The 20,923-nt window shown below is 40.0% G+C and overlaps 1 protein-coding gene across 1 annotated transcript; it reads right to left on the bottom strand.

Annotated features, from left to right (window-relative positions):
* Positions 1-8,998: 8,998 nt before the first annotated feature.
* LOC109400295 (zinc finger CCCH domain-containing protein 18) lies at positions 8,999-20,455 on the bottom strand. Its single transcript, XM_029868349.2, is given in 8 exon segments — positions 8,999-9,205; positions 9,267-9,462; positions 9,524-9,621; positions 10,420-10,647; positions 10,649-10,924; positions 10,989-11,689; positions 15,815-16,711; positions 20,244-20,455. Coding segments are annotated over 7 exon segments (2,397 nt in total). The 5' UTR covers positions 16,701-16,711; positions 20,244-20,455; the 3' UTR covers positions 8,999-9,193.
* Positions 20,456-20,923: the final 468 nt, after the last annotated feature.

Below are 20,923 nucleotides of genomic sequence, written 5' to 3'. Positions count from 1 at the left end.
CACATGCGGGCGGACAGACACAGCGCAAATTCTGATGGACGGACAGTAGAAAAATAATCCAGCCAGCAACGCCAACAAACGAACTAGCGGACGCCATGGCACACAACGAGTTCACGTTTGCGTACACATCGCGGAATGCGATGTAGATATAAAAGCTTTATCTTTTATGCATTTCCCCTGCATGCTGTTTACGCAAAGTTCTGTGTTCATAGTTTGGGACGGTTGAAAGGGATAAGAATGTGAGCAGCATGAAGTAAGAAATCAGTTCGTCGATAGGATTAATATAACGCATTACAAATATGTTTAATTAATATATTATTTCTGATTGAATTTATTTATTTTTAGCCATTTGAAAGAATTCTATTTAGTTTGAATCTAATAACACTATTTAAAAAAAAAAACTAAACTTGAATGAAAACGATTGGAAAAACGAAATAATGAAAAAAAAAAAAACAAATCAACAAAGACTACTACTATCACTTAACTAGGAAAGGTGTTCTACAATAGATCCTTTCGATAACTTGACTATTTGCTTTCGATTCGAAAAAACATTCACTAACATAGCTTGCTTTTGATTTTCATCTGTAGTAGCAAAATCATTATACTTTTGCCCCAAAGCTATCGCACGCTCTGCAGAATCGTTTACGACAGCCAAGCAGGAGCACATATTTTTCGCTTGTAGAAACACTTCATTAGTCTGCCATTCCATCGGATCCAGTTCAAGAAATTGTTTGGCGGGAATTTCCAAAATTTCAAAAAACGTCATCGATTTTGCAGAAACATAGTCCGATAAATCATGTTGGAGGGCCTCGTGTTTTTTAGTTATACAGGCTCTTGAAAGGTTTTTGACCATCTTTCTCTTCACTTCATCTGAGGTGTCGTCGTCGAAAAACGCGAAACAAACGTTTATTTCGCCAAGGTAATCCAGATGCCTGTTAAATTTCGACTCCGCTGCTGTTCCGATGTCTTTATCCAGTTTTTTGTAGGCTTTTAGAGATTTCAGGAATTGCAAATCGTTTCTTGGTGCAGCCACGGCAAGCGACGCTGAATACCAGGCAGACAAATAAATTTTGAGTATAAAAATACAAATTCTTCTTAGCGCATGCTTCTCTCGAGTATTCATGGTAAATTGTTTACGAAATAAATATATTTTCAGTGAATAAATGCCTCGTGCCATCCATCGTGCACGATGTAGTGCACCTGAAAGAAAATTGAATATTATCACAGTAAATTATTAATGATGATTAGCTTACTTTAAGTAAAATTGATTCAGTTTATAACTGGACACATTGATAATATCTAGTTCTTACCAGGTGTTTTCACTTTGATTTTGAGACCTTCATAGTGATCGATCCCTATGCTCAATAAACACAAAAGTAGCAATTCCTTATAATCAGCGCGAACAAATGACATTTGTAGGAAATGCTCTACTCTTAATTTAATTTGAGCCTTCTCTTCAAAAGACAACGCTGCGCAGTGTTCAATTGACTCATAAGATGCCGCGTCGATCGAAGCCCACGCTTTCTGAAATCTTTTAAAAATTCCGATTTCTGGGCCGCTTGACCTTTCCTTCAGTGCTGAAGTGAATGCTGCCTCCAATACTAGTTCAAAAATATGGTGGCGGCACGGCAGATGCAGTAAACTTCTTCCCAGCTGCCGTTCCAACACTGCTACCGCTCCATTATGAACGCCCGAGTTGGAGGCGGTAGTGTCGTAGCTGATGCCTTTTACGCAATCCGTTAAGTTCCATTTAACTAATTCGGCCTGTACGCCAGCAGCAATATCCTTGCCGGTTCCGCTCGGGATTACTGGCACGCCGAGTAGCTGTTCGTTTTTATTGCCGGACACTGTTACAGCCAGTCGTTCTTCGGCTCTCTGGCTAGGTCCCTTCGTCATTTGCTTTGTATCTACGTGCAAAATCAGTGCATCGGCCAAAGCAAATTGGTTCGTAGTGCTTGTTTCATTCTGGATTCGTGCCTATAAAGTATAGTACTTTAAAAATATTAGAAATTTTGTGAATAAAAAAGCCTACCGCCTCACGGTGTCTACGAATTGTAGAGGAACTTGAAGATATCTGTCCACTATCTAGTCCTAGTTCAACTACACTGGCAGTCAAAATAGTGGCAGCGGCAGTGTCGTTGATCATACTTCTGTCAAGTAGATTTAATGTCTCCGTCCCCCAGGGGAATATTCTTCGTTTTTTGACCACAGGACCTTCGTAATCTTCATCCAAGTTCATGTTATCTTCGCCATCACTAGAACTATTATCTTCGTCGTCTCCGGTATCTTCTACCTCTAATCTTTGCTCTTGCACTTCTTCTTTAACTGAAACTACATCGAAATTAGCAATTTGACCGTTATTCGAATGATTTTTTTACCTTTTTCGGCGAGTGACTGACGGTTTGAACAATGATTTTGATGCTGTTGAACATCAAAAATTTCATCCATTTTGCTGTTCCAGCGACAACGCATTGCTTCGTAGCACCTTCCAACTTTTTTGAAATTTTTTTGCAAAGATCTCCAATTCTGGTAAAGATCGCGAATTTTTTTTTGAACCATCCAGGTTCGTTGAATACGTAACCCCAGCGAATTATATACTTCGATGAGTTGCACGGCAACTTTTTTGCTGGATTCATTAACGGTTTCCTTCTCTTCCCAATGTATGTAGAAAAATACTTGAAGCACCCGTCTGACGGTAGGCAAAGTTTTCCTTGTAAAATATTGCTTAATCACTCCGACTCCAAGAATGTTAGAAAGTTTTGAATCAGCCATTTTTATATTCATCGAACAACTGTCATATATTAATTCTACTACGGGTGCTTCGATTGCTTTCACTGTAAAAGCGATTATACATACTGAAAAAAAAAACATGCTTTGTACTCGAACTCACAACCTTTGGATTGCCTACTCTCAGTTATACCATCCACCCCACTTAGTACTTTTTACTGCGATACAACATTTGCCAATTTTGTCACGGCAATACATGCTTGTGTTTACCCGTCACTAGAGACAATGATCAATCATCGCAATCATCAAGAAAAAGCAAAGCTACTATGTTTGATTATTCCGTCTGCCAACAGTCGCGTCTACCCCAGATATCAAAAAACTCAGGAAAGCTTATACTTTTCGATTTTTGTGATTTTTTTCGTAGATCTGATAAGAAAATGATGTATGGCAATATTGTTCAGAAAAATGTGGGTGATTATTTAATGATTTGGTACTTTTTATAAAAGTTGTGTTTTTGAATTTCGTAGAACAAAAACTGTTGAAAAATGTAACTGTTTAGGGTACTTACATGACTGAAAATCGAATAAATATGATCAAAACATTCTCCGATCAGCACATAATGTTCACAAAAGTTGTAAGGAATGGAAAAATGTTTCATTTACTGGCGGCCGCAATATTTTATATGGCTTCTAGCCTTCATGGGCATTTTTTGAAGGTAAAAAATGACCAAAAAACACATTTCTGACTTGAGGCACCTCGAAATTTTCACCAATTTAGCTGAAAATTTGACCAGAAGTTTGTTTTAGCATAAGAATTCAGATGTGGGGGTGACTGGTTGAATTCCAGGAATTTTATTTTTTATGAAGAGGTCTATATACATAAACATATTCTACAATGGTTCAAACATTTAATTACCATTGTACACAGTTGCATGTTGATCTTTAAACCTATCTTGAAAGTTCACAAACTGTTAGTTGCGTTGCTCTAAAATGTTTTGTTTTTGACAGATTTGTGAAAATTGTGCAGCACTTGTTTTACGATGAATAACGTTTTAAAAGTGATGTGCAAAATTTACAGAGAAAACGCATATTCTTCTGATGTTGTTCAGTGTACAAGATACTAAAAACTCAACTGACCACGTTTTTTTTTGCAAACGGTTGGAGGGATCCATCCCAATGGCTGTTCCTAATTATTCGCTTCAAAGGCTTTTCATTCATGCGGTATGAGAAGGGCTTTTATCATTAATCCAATACTATGGAATGGAATAGAAAAAGTGAACATATAAGCAGTTTTAATGCCAACAATTCTAAATATTTTTAATGAAGAAGGGAAAAAGTATCATTGTTTTCCTTTTGGCATTCAAAAACCCAACAATGTTCCTTCTTTTCAAACAATATTCTTCTTAAAATTAAGGCAATGAGTAATTTTTTTTAAATTATAACTGCTTACATTTTCAACATAGATTCTCCCTTCTTTTCTACATAGGCTGTTCTTTCGAATTGCACTTTTCAGGAAATTATGGGCATTATTACAACCACCGGTGTTAACCCTTTCTTTCCCATGGTAGCACAGGTGATCCACTACTTTGCACTGTTCATACAAATACAGGATAAGTTAGATAATTTCCATTTTTTCATCAGATGTTTGTATATGTTTAATGAACTATTATGCAAAGTTTGGTCAAAATTTCTCTGCTCGTTTATGTTCTAGAGCTTAATGATTTAGCGAAAGTCGGTATTTTTTCTATTTTAATTCAAACAATATTCAAAAATTCGATATTCCGAAACCTGAACATTTTTCTCAACGGAAAAAAATACTAACGTGCCCTATAGTATGTATATTAGCACAATAAAATATTGTTTTACAAACAAGTTGACAATAAAACACTAATTTAATGAACAAACATGTGGATCATCAGTGATCCATTGGGAACATAACGACATTTTTATACTTTCTGATCTAACCTGTTCCTTGTTAGCATGTTTGTTTACATCCAAGAAATTTGCCATTGTTAATAGTGTTTCATGTAAAAATGTCATTATTTCATATAATATTATCTATTTATCGCCGGCAATATGTCGCAGATTAATCCAGGAGGGTATATATGGTACGAGAAGAGAATCCATAGATTCTAAGCGAGCCATGTTCGAATAACTACTTATGATAACTGTAAGAAGTCCGACAAGTTTTGCAGAAGGGCTAGATTAGAATCTCAAGATGAATTAAAGGTGTGATGGACGAAATACCTATATAGTTTTGAGGAAAAACAATATACAAATAAAAAAAAAACAAAATTTGTATATATGTGCCTTCAGTGCATCCATCTTCCCAATGGATCACAGGTGATCCACCTCAAAAATCAAATTTTTCATTTCTAACGATATTTTGGAGTAAAACTATACATCTTTTGTTCTGGTGATTTGTTTAGAAACCATTTTATCTATTTTTAAATGTCAAAAAACCTTGTGGGAAAGAAAGGGTTAAATTGCTATTATATTTATTATATATTTTTTTCACCTGTGCTTGTGGTGCCGATTGTAACTTGCCTAAACATTGTAACTTGAAAGAACAGCCTATGTAGAAAATAAGGGAAAATCTATGTTGAAAAAGTAAGCAGTTGTGATGCCGATAATTTCCTGAAAAGTGCAATTCGAAAGAACAGCCTATGCAGCAAAGAAGGAAAAGTCTATGTTGAAAATGAAAGCAGTTATAATTCCAATAATTGTAGCAATTGCCTAAATTCTAAAAAAAGCTTGTTTAAAAAAAGGAACAATATTGGGTTTTTGAATGCCGCAAGGAAAACAATGTCACCACAGACAAACAGACGTAACACTTCGAACATTTTTCGATTTAAATTTTAGTCTCGGAAATAGGTTCGCTTAATTCTAAAAGGACTGAATTTGGCCAATCATCAATTAGGTGGCAGTAGTGAGCAAACGTCAAACTCAAACAAAAACTATGCGAGCGCCGCGAATTGGCAGTTGGTCAACTCTCAAATTTTCAAATAAACCGTTAAATCGATGTACGATGGCAATTATCAGAGTGTTACGTTTCCTTCTTCGTTAAAAAAAATGTTTGAGTCGTTATAAGAATTGTTGCCATTCCAACTGCTTATATGTTTATCAAAAATTTTCCCTTCTTTTGCATAGGCTGTTCTTTCCAGTTGCACTTTTCAAGAAATTATCGGCATTGCAACTGCTTACTTTTTTAACATAGATTCTCCCTCCTTTTTTGCATAGGCTGTTCTTTCGAATTGCACTTTTCGGGAAATTATGGGCATTACAGCCTCCACCGGTGTTAAAATTGCTGTTATATTTGTTTCATATTTTTTTCTAAATTTCTAAACACCTGTGCTTGTGGTGCCGATAATTACCTGAATAGTATAACTTGAAAGAATAGCCTATGCAGAAAAGAAGGAAAAAAACTACGTAGAAAATGTAAGAAGTTTTGACGCCGATAATTTACTGAAAAGTACAATTCGAAAGAACAGCCTTATGCAGAAAAGAAGGAAAAATGTATGTTGAAAAAGCAAGCAGTTGCGATGTCAATAATTATACCAATAGCCTAAATTGTAAAGGCAAATCATGCTTATTTCCGAAGTTTTTCTTGTCAAATAAGAATTTTTGGCAGGATGTTTCTTCCGGTGATTTTTTACGAATAAATATTTGATTTTTAGCTATTAATATAAACCATTCAGAATTAAAGCAATAGTTTTATTTTTTTCTGGGGAATGGTACATTCTGGGGAATGGTACATTCTGGGGAATGGGTTTCTGGGAAATGGTTTTCTGGGGAATGGTACATTCTGGGGATTGGTTTTCTGGGGAATGGTTTTCTGGGGAATGTTATAGAATCCATGATCAGTATAACTATATCAGATGACGATGACTTGAAGATCTGATTTTTACAGAATTGTTTGCCATTGATTACACATTCAGCTATTCCAATCATTACTGCAAAGCACATCGACCTCCTCCTCCTTCCTCCTTCTTGGCGTAACGTCCTCACTGGGACAAAGCCTGCTTCACAGCTTAGTGTTCTATGAGCACTTCCACAGTTATTAACTGAGAGCTTCCTCTGCCAATGACCATTTTGCATGTGTATATCGTGTGGCAGGCACGAAGATACTCTATGCCCAAGGAAGTCAAGGAAATTTCCTTTACGAAAAGATCCTGGACCGACCGGGAATCGAACCCGTCACCCTCAGCATGGTCATGCTGAATACCCGTGCGTTTACCGCCTCGGCTATATGGGCCCTTAAAGCACATCGACCACATGCCTGAAATCAAAGCTTCCTGGAAGATATAATACAAGCCCAGGGAGATACGTCGTTTCGAAAAATATCTAGATTGAGAGAGTTCTCTTCATCGACTCTCTCTTCTTCAAATTAAAGTGACAAGATGCAAGTATGGTTCCACTTTTTTGTCATAAATCGCTAGGTTGTGATGCAATCTAGCGTCTAAGTGTAAAAAAGATCGATTGAATTTGCATCTTGTCACTTTAATTTGCAGAAGAGAGAGTCGATGAAGAGAACTCTCTCATGTTACTTTCGCCCTTATTTAAACTTAATCTAGATATGCTTAGTTAAACAAATTAAGCAATAAATCATCAAACAGTGATGTGGATTCTTCAATTTGCTCTATGAATCATGCATGCAGCAGCAAACCCGGATTTGTTTACATTCTCGAGTTACGTCGGATTGAAAAGTTATGCTTGAAATAGGGTCTTGTACCATTTGGGCAGGTGTACTTATTTTGGGCACTTGCTGCTATAACTAAGTCAATTTTGAACTGATTGACTTGTATAGAGTTAGGCAAGTACAGTATCTAACTCTATACAAAAATTGAAATTAATCGGTTTGAAATTGACTTAGTTATAGCGGCAAGTGCCCAAAATAGGTACAAGACCCTATGTGTCCGACAAATGTTTTGCTTTTTTCTACACCGTGCTTTTTAAATGGGCGCTGGGTACCCGGATACCCTGTCGACCACATAAGGGTTAATGGCGGAGAATTGCCGTTTATCAATCAGAACGTGTTTGATTGGCGCACGCTATGTCCAAAGGGAAGTTATGAAAAGTAATTAAATGTACCCCAAATGTGCTCTGTGCTTCTGTGCTAGGCTCGAAGATTTGGACCTTAAATTTCAGAATCTGTGCAGCTTAAAATATTTCATCTTGGGTTTTTCAATATTTTGATTTTTTTTTCCTATTTTCCCATGTAAATGTCTAAAAAAGACCCCAAAACAATTCGGCCTAGTGACCATTCGGCCTAATGACCTGACACCATCGACACGGACCATGCAGGGAACGGTTCCTCCTTGGTGGTTAAGGTCGGAGGCCCGAGGGATTCGTCCGGAATCGGACAACGGGGCATCATTGGCGTTTGAACTCGGAAGCCATTTTGGCTTTCGCGACGACTCGTGAGACGAGATTTTAAAATCAGTATAAATCCCGGAGATTACAAAATAAAAATCTAAGGAGGTAACCGACAATGAGCTATCCAATAAGGGATGATACACAAATTAGGTCACACAAGAGTAAGGACCTCAATGGCTTTTATTTTATTGCTTTTGGGTACGCGAAGTATCAACAGTAGTACAATTACTCAGCGTGTTGTAATCGTTATTGTTTCATTGTTGTTGGGCTTACTCTATCATTATCATATTTCATACTTTGATCTCACTTTACAAGATTTGTCAAGTCATGAATTTGCCAGTATAGATTGCAGGGTATATCTGTCATCTCAAATGAATAACGACGAGCCGAATTCAGATGGTAATCTTAACTTTTATTGTTTACTTACTGTTACCGGTATCACTATAGTTTTTCTAGTCCAGAGAATAACGCCAAAGTCACACATATGATTGCTACGACAGTTAATGGTGCCGCTTGCTTTAATGAGATGGGATCACCGGAGTAGGCTATTTAAATTTGATGGAAAACCTAATGTCGTTGCATTCTAGAAGTTTATGTAAGTCGGTTGGTTGATTGAAATAATCAAGCTAATTGTTGCGGCTGAACGCAAAACGACAGATTTGAATGGATACAACCGTAACCTGTTGTATCAGTCCTGTAATTTCCCATTCATTGTGCGATTATGGAGTGCAGGAAATGATGATACTCTAATTAAGCGACGAAACTCACTAGGGAGATTTTTACATCGACATTATACTCTAAGAAGAGTTAAGGTTAACTTTGCTGTGGTCAAAATGATCAGAATGGAATATCCATGATTTGTGTGAACTTACGGGCAAAAAGAAACGCAGGCTAGCTGCTGAGTAGTGAGATTTAGGAAATTTTTGTTCGCTTTCGGGCGATGGCTTCCTCCACAGCACGCAATTGCTTAAGTAGCTCTTCCCTTCGGGAAGATTTCTTCGCGGCACTGGCACTGGCTGCCGCCTTCTCCAAGGCTGCACTCGACGGGGGAATGACTTGGGCGCTTGGTTTAGAGTCGCTTGAGGACTTCTTCAGCTCAGCAGCTGAAAATCGAATGAAAAATTAGAGATTGTTTCAAAAAGGACAGAACAGTGATGAAATTACGTTTCTTGGACGACGCAGCCGTCTTCGAAGATTTCTCGGTCGCCTTGGATTTCTTAGACTTTTCCCGAGACGACGTCGATGAGCTGGACGAGTACGAGCTTTCGGAGCCGGAATCACTGGAATCGGACGAGCCCGAACCGGAAGAGCTCGATCGCCGCCTCCGCTTCTCGGTGGAAACTTTGCGCGGCGGTGAAGACTGAAACGAGTAGAAAGAAATGTAAATGTTGTACAAACAAAGTGCTGAGAGAGTGCATTACCTTTTTCCGTTTTGTGGATACTGCTTTCTCAATTGCCCGTTTATCCGGTACAGGAGAAACGTTACGTTTCTTCGCAACAACTGGCGATACTTTGCGAACTGTAAGGAAAAAATTAAGCTTAGTTTACCTGAAAAAAGTTTCTAGAGAAATCTTCAGCACTTGCAAAACTTATATCTCAAATATACCTAATCGTTCCATTTTTGCGGTTTCAGAAATTATGAAAGGTTGACAAATGTGGTCGAACTTTTTGTATGGAGTTATCCACCGATGAACCAAATTAATCGCGGTCCGAGAACTTTGACACTAGAGCGGGGTCCGTTCCAATCAGAATCGTCCAATTCTGATTGGAAACGGCCCCGCTCTAGTGTCAAAATTCTCGGACCGCGATGAATTCTGTTCATCGGTGGATAAGTCCATTACTTCTTATTTTTGGCGTAATGTATTCACGACCTGCTTCTCAGTTTTTTAGTGTTCTACGAGTACTTCTACAGCAATAAGTTGATAGCTTCCTTTGACAATTGATGATTTAGGTAACAATAGGGAATCGCGCCACTTGGGCTGTGGCTTCTATTTTCGTCTGTTTGCCGCTATAACTCAGTCAAATTTGAACCAATTGACACAATTTTTGGAATGCAGTGAGATAGGTGTAGTATCTACCCAAGTACAACATATCAAGTCAATTGATTCAAAATTGACTGAGTTATAGTGGAAACCAGACGCCACCGCCCAAGTGGCGTGATACCCTACTATTTGTGTCCACGCTGAGAATTTCCCCGTAAATAAAATAGCTATCAAAAAATTCTGTTTGCTCACAGTTTGGATGGCACTTGAATCAATTGCATATTCTAAAAACAATGAGAAAATTGTCCAATTGATTTTACCTGGCGAATACTTGCCTCGTCTCGGGCTTGCACTGGGCGATCGCGTCCGGATAACCTTCCTGACGTGCGTTGTGTGGCGGTCGCTTTCCTTCGACCGATGGCTATCGTACCGGGGACGTCTTGTGCTGGGTGACGGCGAACGGCTCGAATCCGAACTGGACCCGGATCGGGAGCTGCTGCTCGAACTGCTGTACGAAGAACTGTTACTGTAGCTGCGTCGATCCCGGCGAGCGGATCGTTTCTCCCTTGCGGGTGATTTGGAACGCATCCACGGGTCGTTCCATTCGTCGGCACGTTGAACAATCACCTCCCGGGTGGCACGATTTCTGCGCTTGGATGGATCCTCATCCTCATACTGAGGCATCCGGTGGGAAGGAAGCTCCCGGTAGCGATGGGTGCGACCGAAGGCATCCTCCTCGAAGGGGGCGGGTCCAGGTCGAGTAAATTTAGCGGTGGCCGGCGGGGCGTTGAACTCGTAAGGTGCTGCAGCAACTGGCGGACGTACACCGTACGAAGGGGACTGGAAAATTTCACGTGATAAATTTGGTGGATTGGAATACTCTGCGGCGAAAAGAGCGACTTACCTCGGGTGAACCTCTTGTGTAATAGTTATCTTTCTCCAGCTCATCTTGTGTTAGAGAAAGATTCATTTTTTTGTCTTCAAAGTCAATATCTTGCTCCTTGCGTTTGGTAGCTTTACGCATCATTTCCTTGGCCGTGCGGAGACCGCGTTCCCAGGCACTTTCGCCTACAGGTTCCTGTGGCCTGACTTGTGGTGGCAAGCCGGCAGCAGCGCCATAAGGAACAGCGTGATGCGGGGCCATATGATGCATCGGAGGACGTTCAATGCGATAGTCCGATTGGTACACAACCGGATGGGCGGCGTACGGAGGAGGTTGGTGGGGAATCGGGACGGGACGCACCATATCAAACATGGTGTAGTTGCCCTTGTCCGTCACTCCGGGGTGCAAGAAGCGACAGCTCATTCCCCAAGTACACTGACCTCGAGTGTAGAATCGGCACACCGGCTTCGGTTCCGTTTCTTCCGGCCTCTTCTCATCTTCATCAGAAACTTCACCTTCTTCTAGTTCTTCGCCTTCCTCCAACTCCTCCGCAGAGGGCTTCTTCTTGTCGGATTCAGGGGCTTGGACTGGTATCTTTCCAGTCTCTGTTTTCTCCACCTCCTTCGGCGGATCATTACATTCACCTTCCTCTGCTTCGAAGTCCAAGGCGTCCTCGTCATTTTTCGTATCTATGATATCAGCGTCCAGCAGGCTTTCGTGAGCTATAAAAAAAAACAATGGGTGGGTTAAATCGGCATTGCTAATGATCTGTTGAATTGGTCAATGTATCCCAATTAACCCGAGAGCGGTCGTGTACTGAGTACACGCACCATGAAAAATGCACGCAAGTGGTGCACAGCGGGAGCGCGGCGTCGCTGCAGGTAGTCAAAGATGCGACTGCTCGAGGGTTAAAAAAGCATTATTTCAAACCCAATACGCTCAACTAGCAATTTGATTTAGAGACCGGCGCAAGACAGCGAAAGACCATTCGTTGCAGAAAGAAAAGTACATATGATCAAAATGTTACTATTGAGACGCAGTATGGACTAGACTGATATGCGGAAATTTTACGAAACTATAGAGGCGTGCGATGAAAAACATCGCTGTCTCCCGCCATATTTAATGACCGAAATGGCCTAACTTGCCGATAGATAAAACTATTGTAGGATCAGTGCACCAGTTATGGCTATAGCACAGACAAACAGACGTAACACTTTTTTTTTTTTTTTTTTTTTTTTTTTTTTTTTTTTTTTTTTTTTTTTTTTTTTTTTTTTTTTTTTTTTTTTGTGAAAAGTTCCTAGCGGCACGCCGACGGACGTAGAAACCTCTCCCATCACTGTACGCCCAAGCGTCTCGCGTTTGCGCGGACAACGACAGTTCACTAGGCCTTTGGATAGGATAGAGTACGTAATCCATCAGAAGCAGTTCACCAGCCGTGCACGGAACATGTCGTCCAGTAAGACACTGTTGCGTACTGACTCAGAAGGTTACGGTAGAAGGTGTGAAAGTTTCGGTTTTGTCATATGGTCAATTTTGTATTTGTTTTTTTTTTTTGTCATGTCAAGCTTTAAAGAATGTTATTGTTCATATTTATGCTGTGCCCTATAATTCAGTAATCTTTGGTGTGCCTATGATCTGTTAGATAGTCGATGTGATTGTTATGTCCATTTTCGTTGATCCTCATTTTAGTATTGTTTTTATTATCTTTGAAAGTTGTCTTTCGTCCACATCCCTATCAGCACTATCAGCATCGGTCCAAATAAGTCCATATTAAAGAAAACCTTTCATAAACTCAGTCGAAAAATCTAATTTGTCATAAATAGTCTACGTTAGTCAAAGTCGAAGTAGTCAGTTTTTGTCGATTTCGTCTTGATCACACGTTAGCTTCGAATCTATAAGCAAGCACTGTTAAATGCTGCACTTCCCACTATTAGTTACTTAGCTATTTTAAATTGATATTGAAAATTATAGAGAAAATTGAATCACGAAAGCACATCAAATGTTGAGAACTATGTATTAACAAATTGAATACGCGAGATACTACTAATTATTTCATATTTGAATTAAATTTGTATTTGTATAGTGTATTTGTTAAAATTAACCGAATAGTGGGAAGCCCAGGAAACAGTTCAAAGGCTGCTGACTCAAAAAAGATTCCGAGACTCGTCACAAAACACAAAAAATTGCATTATGATTCACAACGACTCTCGAAACCTTCCCAGACTCAATAGACCAGAACTGTTTTCTGGGTATAGAAACTACTAGGCCCCAGCAGGTCCCTCCTGTTTATCGAGCATTTCTGATAAATCAGCCATACTCCATCTGTAGCAGCCGGTTTGCAATGAACCGTTGGAGGCGCATTAAAGTGTTAAAGGTGATATTTTCATTACAAGAATTACAATTAACATCCTTCACTTTAATACCGTCGAACCCTGTGATCTTGGCCAGGGAGACAAACAGACGTAACACTTCGAACATTTACCTCAAATCCGCCATAGTCAATTTTCAACCTCTAATGATGCAAATAAACATGAAAAAAAATTGAACTACATATCACGTTCACAAAAGATGGTCGCAATCATTCAAACTTCACAATTTGCTAAATTATGATTGAAATAAATCATTTTCCTTAAGTTTTCGGCTTCCTTGCATCCTATTTCGCCATAGTGTACCAGTGATGGCTAATCCCGTAAGAAATGCAGGCAAATAGTGCGAAGTGGAACCTAAAATAGCAAATGTATCCATAACTGGTACAAAGTTCCTATCATTTAAGAGACGAACCAGCCAAGGGCTGAAAGTCTCTCTAATAAAGACAAATCAATCAATCCTATCATTTGCACACGCCGTAATAAATACTTAAAAGTAAACCTGTAAACAATGGAAACTAATCAATCATTTGACATATCGATGACATTTGACGGTCTTCTTCTTATTTTTGTACAAATAGTTTTTCTTAGGTAGTGCGATAACTGGTTCAGGCACACTAGTTGTTAGGTAGAGCGAGCATTTCGGAACTTTGCTAAGTGAAGAGAACGTTGACATCGACGAACAGTTTAAACATCAATGATGAATCATCACTATTGATGATGTTGTCTATCCTGTTGGAGATCAAGGAAAACATTGCAATTGGGTTTTTAAATTTAAAAAATTCAATGATTTTATATTTTTAAACGAAAGAGCACCTTTTTTGTAAGCCTCTATGATTTTTTCAGATTTTTAGAACTTCGTTTTGATACCTAAAATCAATTTCAAGAAGATTTATTCAAATCACCTTTTGACAGCTGGGCAACTGCTTGACAGCTCCGCCCAGTACAAAATCCGACGAGGGGTGATTCAACAAATCGCTCCCATACAAATTTCAAATTGATTTTTAAATAGGTTCCCGGGCTCCATAATTCATGAAAATTTGGATTTCGGCTCAGTTTGGCGTGCAGATTCAGAATATGGAATTATCTCAACATCGCTTAAAATGCCAATTGTCACAAAAGCTAGGATACGTATTAGCCTGGTACACGGTTATATGGGAAAATATAAAAAAAATGGTAAAACTCCAACTCCTGTATACTTTTTTAGTTCCATTTTGGTCCCAATCAACTGTGCAAAATTTCAGATCGATCGGAGAAACTATATTTTAGCGCCCGCCATTCTTAGTTTTTCATACGATTTACTATGGGGAAAATTTACTTCGCCAAATGAAAATCGCTTGAGGTCACCCATTGATCCCTAAAAATACATCGTTGAATGATTTCTGTAGATAACTTCACGAGGAATCAGACCTCCGAAGACCGCGAAGCGATGTGACATTCGTGGAAAAAGTTATTAAGTCTTACCCGATCGATAAAATAACGTGATTTTATTATTTATTGTTATTCCTTACATGTTAAACAGCGTTGGCATGCCATTCGGTTTTTAGCCAATAACTTTTTACACATGCCTTAGATTGCTTTGCGGTCTTCAGAGAATTTGTTCCTCGCAAAATTTCCAACAGAAATCATTCATCGATATATTTTTAGGGGTTAAGGGCAGAATTGTGCAGTTTCAGGATAGTTAATGCCGAATGACACTCGCTCTAACCATCACTTCATACGACAAACGCAGTCCATCAAAACATAATCGATTCACGCAAAAGCCACTCAAGCCAACCCTCGTTCAATGCAGAGTCAACCACATCCAACAGCAGCGATCGTCTCTTGTTTTCGAACCACACGATGAAACACCGAAGCGAGTTTTTGTTCTACGCTTTGCATTCTATTCATAGGGCGTGCTATGTTTGTGTTTGCTGCGCCATGCAATACTACTTAACAAATTGACCTTCATCCTGGCATTTTCAGACGAGAGTCACCCAGCAGTGAGTGACATAGCTCTGCGTCGGAACGACTCGAAGCGTTCGGCTACTCAAGAGATTTGCAGAGAAAGAGCGTGGCGGCGGCAGCCACCGTATTAATGCGTTCGTCTCGAATGTGTTCGTTAGCAACATAGAGACGGTCGGCTGTAGCGTTGATGGAGGAAGAAGGGCAATGTTGATGTTACAGCTTTTTTGTGTTATGATGGTGATAATGCACAAGACTGGTTAAGGGGCAACCTGTGGCGATTTTTCTTTGAAAAAGTCATTTTCCCCATAGTAAATCGTATGAAAACTTAAAACGGCTGGCGCTAAAATATAGTTTCTCCGATCGAGCTGAAATTTTGCACAGTTGATATGGGGTCAAAATGGAACTCAAAAAGTGTACAGGAGTAAAATGTCTTTTCGTGTCCCACGCTAATACGTATATCTACATTTGGTTGAATGTCCATAGTGTGCAAGCTTCGCATGGATGTACCCCACAATATATGAATTTAGACAATACCTCTAGCAGATCCATTCGTTTGCTGCTTTTCCTCCATGTTCCGCAGTTGATTCTTCTTTTCCTCCAACTTTTGGCGAAGATCAGTTATTTTCATCTTTTCATTCTCCCTCGCCGGCGGCTCATCATCTTCCTCCGCTCGCTGCTTCCCTACGTGTTCTTTCTCTTCTTCCGGTTCGTCCTTGTCACTCTCCCGCTCACTGTCCTTATCGTTGTCCTGTTCATTCTCGCTTTCGAGGCTCACGTCGCTCAGATCCTCGTGGCTCATGTCCAACGTGTCCTTTACTCCATCGTTGCCGGACGGAATCTCGCTGTCTTCCAACTTACCGTTGTTGCTTCTCTTGTCCTTATCCTCTTGGTCGGATTCCATCTCACAGTCGGAAATCTCCTCTCCCTTCAGCTTTTCGCTAAGGTTGGATCCGCTGGAATGCCGTGACAGGTGACGATGACGCTTCGGAGAAGTGTCCGACCGATTCGATTCCTTCGAACCCGACCTAGACCGATTGTATCGGCCACCGTCCGGGGAGCCACTGCGGCTGCGGGGCGACTTCCGCGGCATAGAATTGCGCGAGTTTTCCGCACTCCGGAACGATGGTGAGTTCGAACGCGACGGAGCATCGTCGTAGTTTTTCGGACTCGACGGAGGGCTGTTCTTTTTCGATGCCGGGCTGTTGGAGCGCGATCGAGATCCGGAACGCGACCGCGAGCGCGAACGGGATCCGGACCGTGACCGGGACCGCGAGCGGGACCGAGAGCGAGATACACGCGCTTCGGCAGCATCGACCTGATCTGTAGCTTGGGCACCGCCAGGTACCCCAGGACTCGACGGACTGTCCGAGCCGGAGCTATTGGACGCAGACGAACCTGGTCTGGAATCGTCACTATCCATGTTACGGATGGCTGGAACGAAACACAAAGATATTAGTGCGATCCCGAAAGGATCTAGAGGAAAGCGTGGATGATCTGTATCTGTGGTTTAGTGCGAAGTTTTGCGATGATGTGTTATTTAATAATTGTTTCTCAATTAGTCTTGAATAGGTATCAGTGAGCAAACAATCGTAATTATGTGTTTGATTTTTATTTAGGTAGGCTGTGGTACCATTTGGGCAGCAATTTTATTCTGAATACTTTTTCGCTATTACTCAATCCATTTTATCCCATTTGATGTGATACGCGGATCTCAACATACATGTAAGTAGTATCTAGCCAAAAGTTCATTCTGTTTTATTTGAACATAGTTGGGCTATGGCAGAACAGTGTCCAACACAAAACTGCTAGCCAAATGGCTTCACATTCTAAATCGTAGTACCGAGTTATCTAGCATGGCGCTCACTTCAGCATACTTCTGTTGTGGATGAGGCTTTCAAAATAATTTAACACCTTCGTTTCAGAAGAGCGTAACTTATTTGGAAATAGTATCTTCGCATGAAGTTATGAATCGCATATTATTGACACAAGAGTCAAAGAGTGCAGACGGTCTGAAAAAATGAGCAATAAGAGCAAGCAAGAGGAAATACCTGCAGCGTTTACAGTGCACCTGGAGCCAAAGCAACAGAAGTCTAATTGAAAATGTTACGTCTGTGCTGCCTATGATCGAAGAATTATCCCTGAAGGAATTCCAAGATTAATCCCTGGAGGAAAACCAATACAGGAATTCCTGGAAAAATCACAAGAGGGATTTCTGGGGAAATCGCTGGAACAATCTTTGATAGTGTCTAGAGTAATCTAGAATAGTTCTTGGAGAAATTCCTGTACGAATCGTTCGATAAATCCCTGGAGAAATCCAGAGGAATTTTATAAATAAAATCACGGCACGGAATCCATACCTATCTGGAGAAATCCATAGAATAATCCTAGAGTAGTCTTCTTGAAGAAATCACTGTAGAAATCAAGAATGTTTTCGATCACCTGGCAATCATTTGACTCATTTATCCACAGCTCAGTTCAGAAGCATAATATTGAAATGAGGTGTTCGGCAAACTTGTAGATAAGCGTATTTCCTACAATTATCACCACGGACGCCATATCCTAACTCTCATATATACGGCGTGAGAGCGCTAGTACCACCTACTCATACTAAAGCCTTCAGTACACGCTTTGCCAAGTGTGCAAACTTTTCCGCACGCATCAACCAACAGCAAATCATACGTTTGACATTTCCGATGTTTTGTCAATGTTGAGACCACTGTTGGCCTGTTGGATTAAGCGTCCGGAAAAATTTGCACACTTGGCAAAGCGTGTACTGAAGGCTTAAACGATCGAAAAATCCGATCGTTTAGTTTGAGTAGGTGGTACTAACACTTTTACGCCGTAAATATAAGAGTTAGAATATAGCGTCCTTGGTGATAATTGTAGAAAAAACAATAATCTACAAGTTTGTCGAACATCACATTTCAATTTTAGGCTTCTGAACTAAGTTATAGATAAATGAGCCAAATTATTGCCAGATGATCGAAAACATCCTTGAGAAATCCCAGGAGGAAGCCAAGAAGAAATCCCTACAGAGATTCCTGGGAAAAATCCAACGGCAAACTTCACATAAATTAGAGAAATCCCTGGAGAAAACGTGAGTCAATTTCCCCTCTGAAGATCTTTCCTACAAACAATACTCGGTAAATTTCTTCTGTAGGCAAGGGTATGAATTTCTAATAGTCTACAACGATCCTGATAGGAGAAGTTTTAAAGCATATCTGATGAACTTAGTTTGCACCGCCTCTATCCTAGATTTCAAAATTTCGGTGTATAGACTCCATATTAGGGAAGCATATTCTAGACCCGGTCGTACTAGTGCAAAATACAGATTATACGGATCGCAAAATTCTTTAAAAAATCTTACGAGAAATGCTAGATTCCTGTTTGCTTAAGCAATAATCGCTGGAATGATCTTTGAATGTTAAGCCTGAATCTAACAAGCTCTAAGTGGCATCTCTAGTAAGAGCAACTGGTAATGGTGGTCACTTGCACCATTATTCAAAAGACCTGATAATAGATATGTATACGAATGTATTTAACAAGGTATCGTAGCTAACAAAATTACAATTGCAATTAGGGATAATTCATAAACCACGTAGACTTTTTAATAGTTTAATAGTTTATTTTCAAAATTACGGGATCCTATTACAATATAGTATCATTAAGGACAAGGAAACATTTATTAAGAGGAGAGGGGGGTTCTGGTATAAGTCTACGCTCAATACAAATTTCAAATTTTTTGTATGGACGAAAGTCTACGAGAAGGGAGGAGGGATCTGAGATGGCCAAAATTTGGTTTACGTGGTTTATGAACAGCCCCTTACAAAAAAAGTCCAGTTACCTTTTTAAGTATCTTTCACAGCTCTTTGATAAGTTGATAAGCATTATAAGGCCTTGTTTTTAAAAGGTTATATTTATACTGATACCATTTCAAGTTCGAAACAGATTTGAATCAGCTGAGCGAATTCTGTTTCTGGTGATTGTCCTGTCAGCTTTCAATTCTGGAACACTTATTACTTGTCTCTATCTTACCGACGGCTTCTCCAGTTCAAACATTAGATCAAACACTTTGAATCCTTCACTGCTTCATTTCGAGTCCTTGTTTAAATCACAACAACTTGTGAGTGATAAGATTTTAGTTTTTTCACTTCGCCAATCAATCACTTCTTACCTTCTTCTTTTTCTTCGTACAAACATCATCGAGTAAAAGCCCTCGAAGGGGAGCAGGCGGAGACACTTTTTCCCTGACCATTTTTTTAGGGACAATGACTACGGTTCTGGTCTTGTATAAACAATCACCAATTTTAAACTACTACTTTTACTTTTGATAAACTTTTACTTGAGAGTTCCAACATTGGCACTTTGTATTTCCCACCTCCTCTCTGCATTCGACGTCGGAAATAGACTGGATAGAATGATTGTAATTTCCACCTTCAAAAGGCCGGTATCATTCAATCGAGTCACATCTGCGTCGTTGTCTGGAGAAGATGACCAACAAACTTTTTTCGTTTACAGTCCGAATAACAAAAACAATAACGTAAACAGTCAACCACATCATTATCAGTTCAAACTCAAACAAAACTTGTTTTGATACATAGTTCGATTCAACTGTCTCCCTTTACTAGGGAGATAACTGGGTTCCTTCGATCCGACGAGGCACCATTTTGATTCCGGCTGTCCGTGAACTAAAACAAACGACGAAAAAATACTTCACAACTTAGCTGTCCGTGTTCTTCTTCTTCGGGTACTTTTTTTTTCTTCTTCCCGGAACATACTTCGGGAGCTTCCCAATTTTCTGCCCGATACTGAACTTCACACTACGAGGTTAAATCATACTTGGAAAACGGAACTATTCTGCCTTCCAGCGGCCACTAAATCCTTTCGAGAAAAATCCATTTCACTTAGGGAACAATTTACACAATGGTGGAAGGAACTGCCTTCGCTGCCCGCGGGTTCTTACCTTTGCAGAGCGGAGACCACACTCGTTTCTAATTTACTTCACCACACGCACGGACTATCTCCAGTGTGTTCCCGAATCCGGTTCGAGGGCGTCCGGGCGTTTGCGATTCGATTTCCGGCGAAAATTCCGAAAGTTTTCCCGGACCACGCCAAAAAGTGCTTCGTCTGTGCTGCGAACGGTGCAAAATTTTCTCCGCTGGATTAAAAATGGCTGCCGCAAAAAGTTTTGACGTTTCGTTGTCGGTGCTCGCAGGGGTGGAGCAAAGTAGTTTTTGCGAACCAACATTTGAAAATGTCCTATTTGATACGATTAATAATTTCGAACAGTTTCAATCCAATTTTTTTAAATTAGATTACACTGCAAAAACTGCAAATATTTATTTTATGTGAAATTACACATCGATCCAATCGACCTTCCCACACATATAATTTATTACCCAAAATATAACTAACATAGTTATTATTTATGCTTTTGATTTGTTTCGCAAATCATTGGTATGTGTGATCACCCATAGCAAAAAAATATGTGTGTTCACACATAATACCAATGTATAGCGATACCGTGTTTGCGTCAGTGTCTGTGTCAGCCGCCGGCCCAGCCGCTGGCGATGCGCAAAGTGAAAAGATGGCGACTAAAACACGTTTACCAAATATTGTGCTGGCGGGAGTTGCAGTTCGTAG

The sequence above is a fragment of the Aedes albopictus genome, chromosome 3 (genome assembly GCF_035046485.1).
Source record: "Aedes albopictus strain Foshan chromosome 3, AalbF5, whole genome shotgun sequence".
Taxonomy (NCBI): Eukaryota; Metazoa; Arthropoda; class Insecta; order Diptera; family Culicidae; genus Aedes; species Aedes albopictus.
Note: the sequence above shows the minus strand (reverse complement) of the source record. Positions and strands in the feature narration are given on the sequence as shown.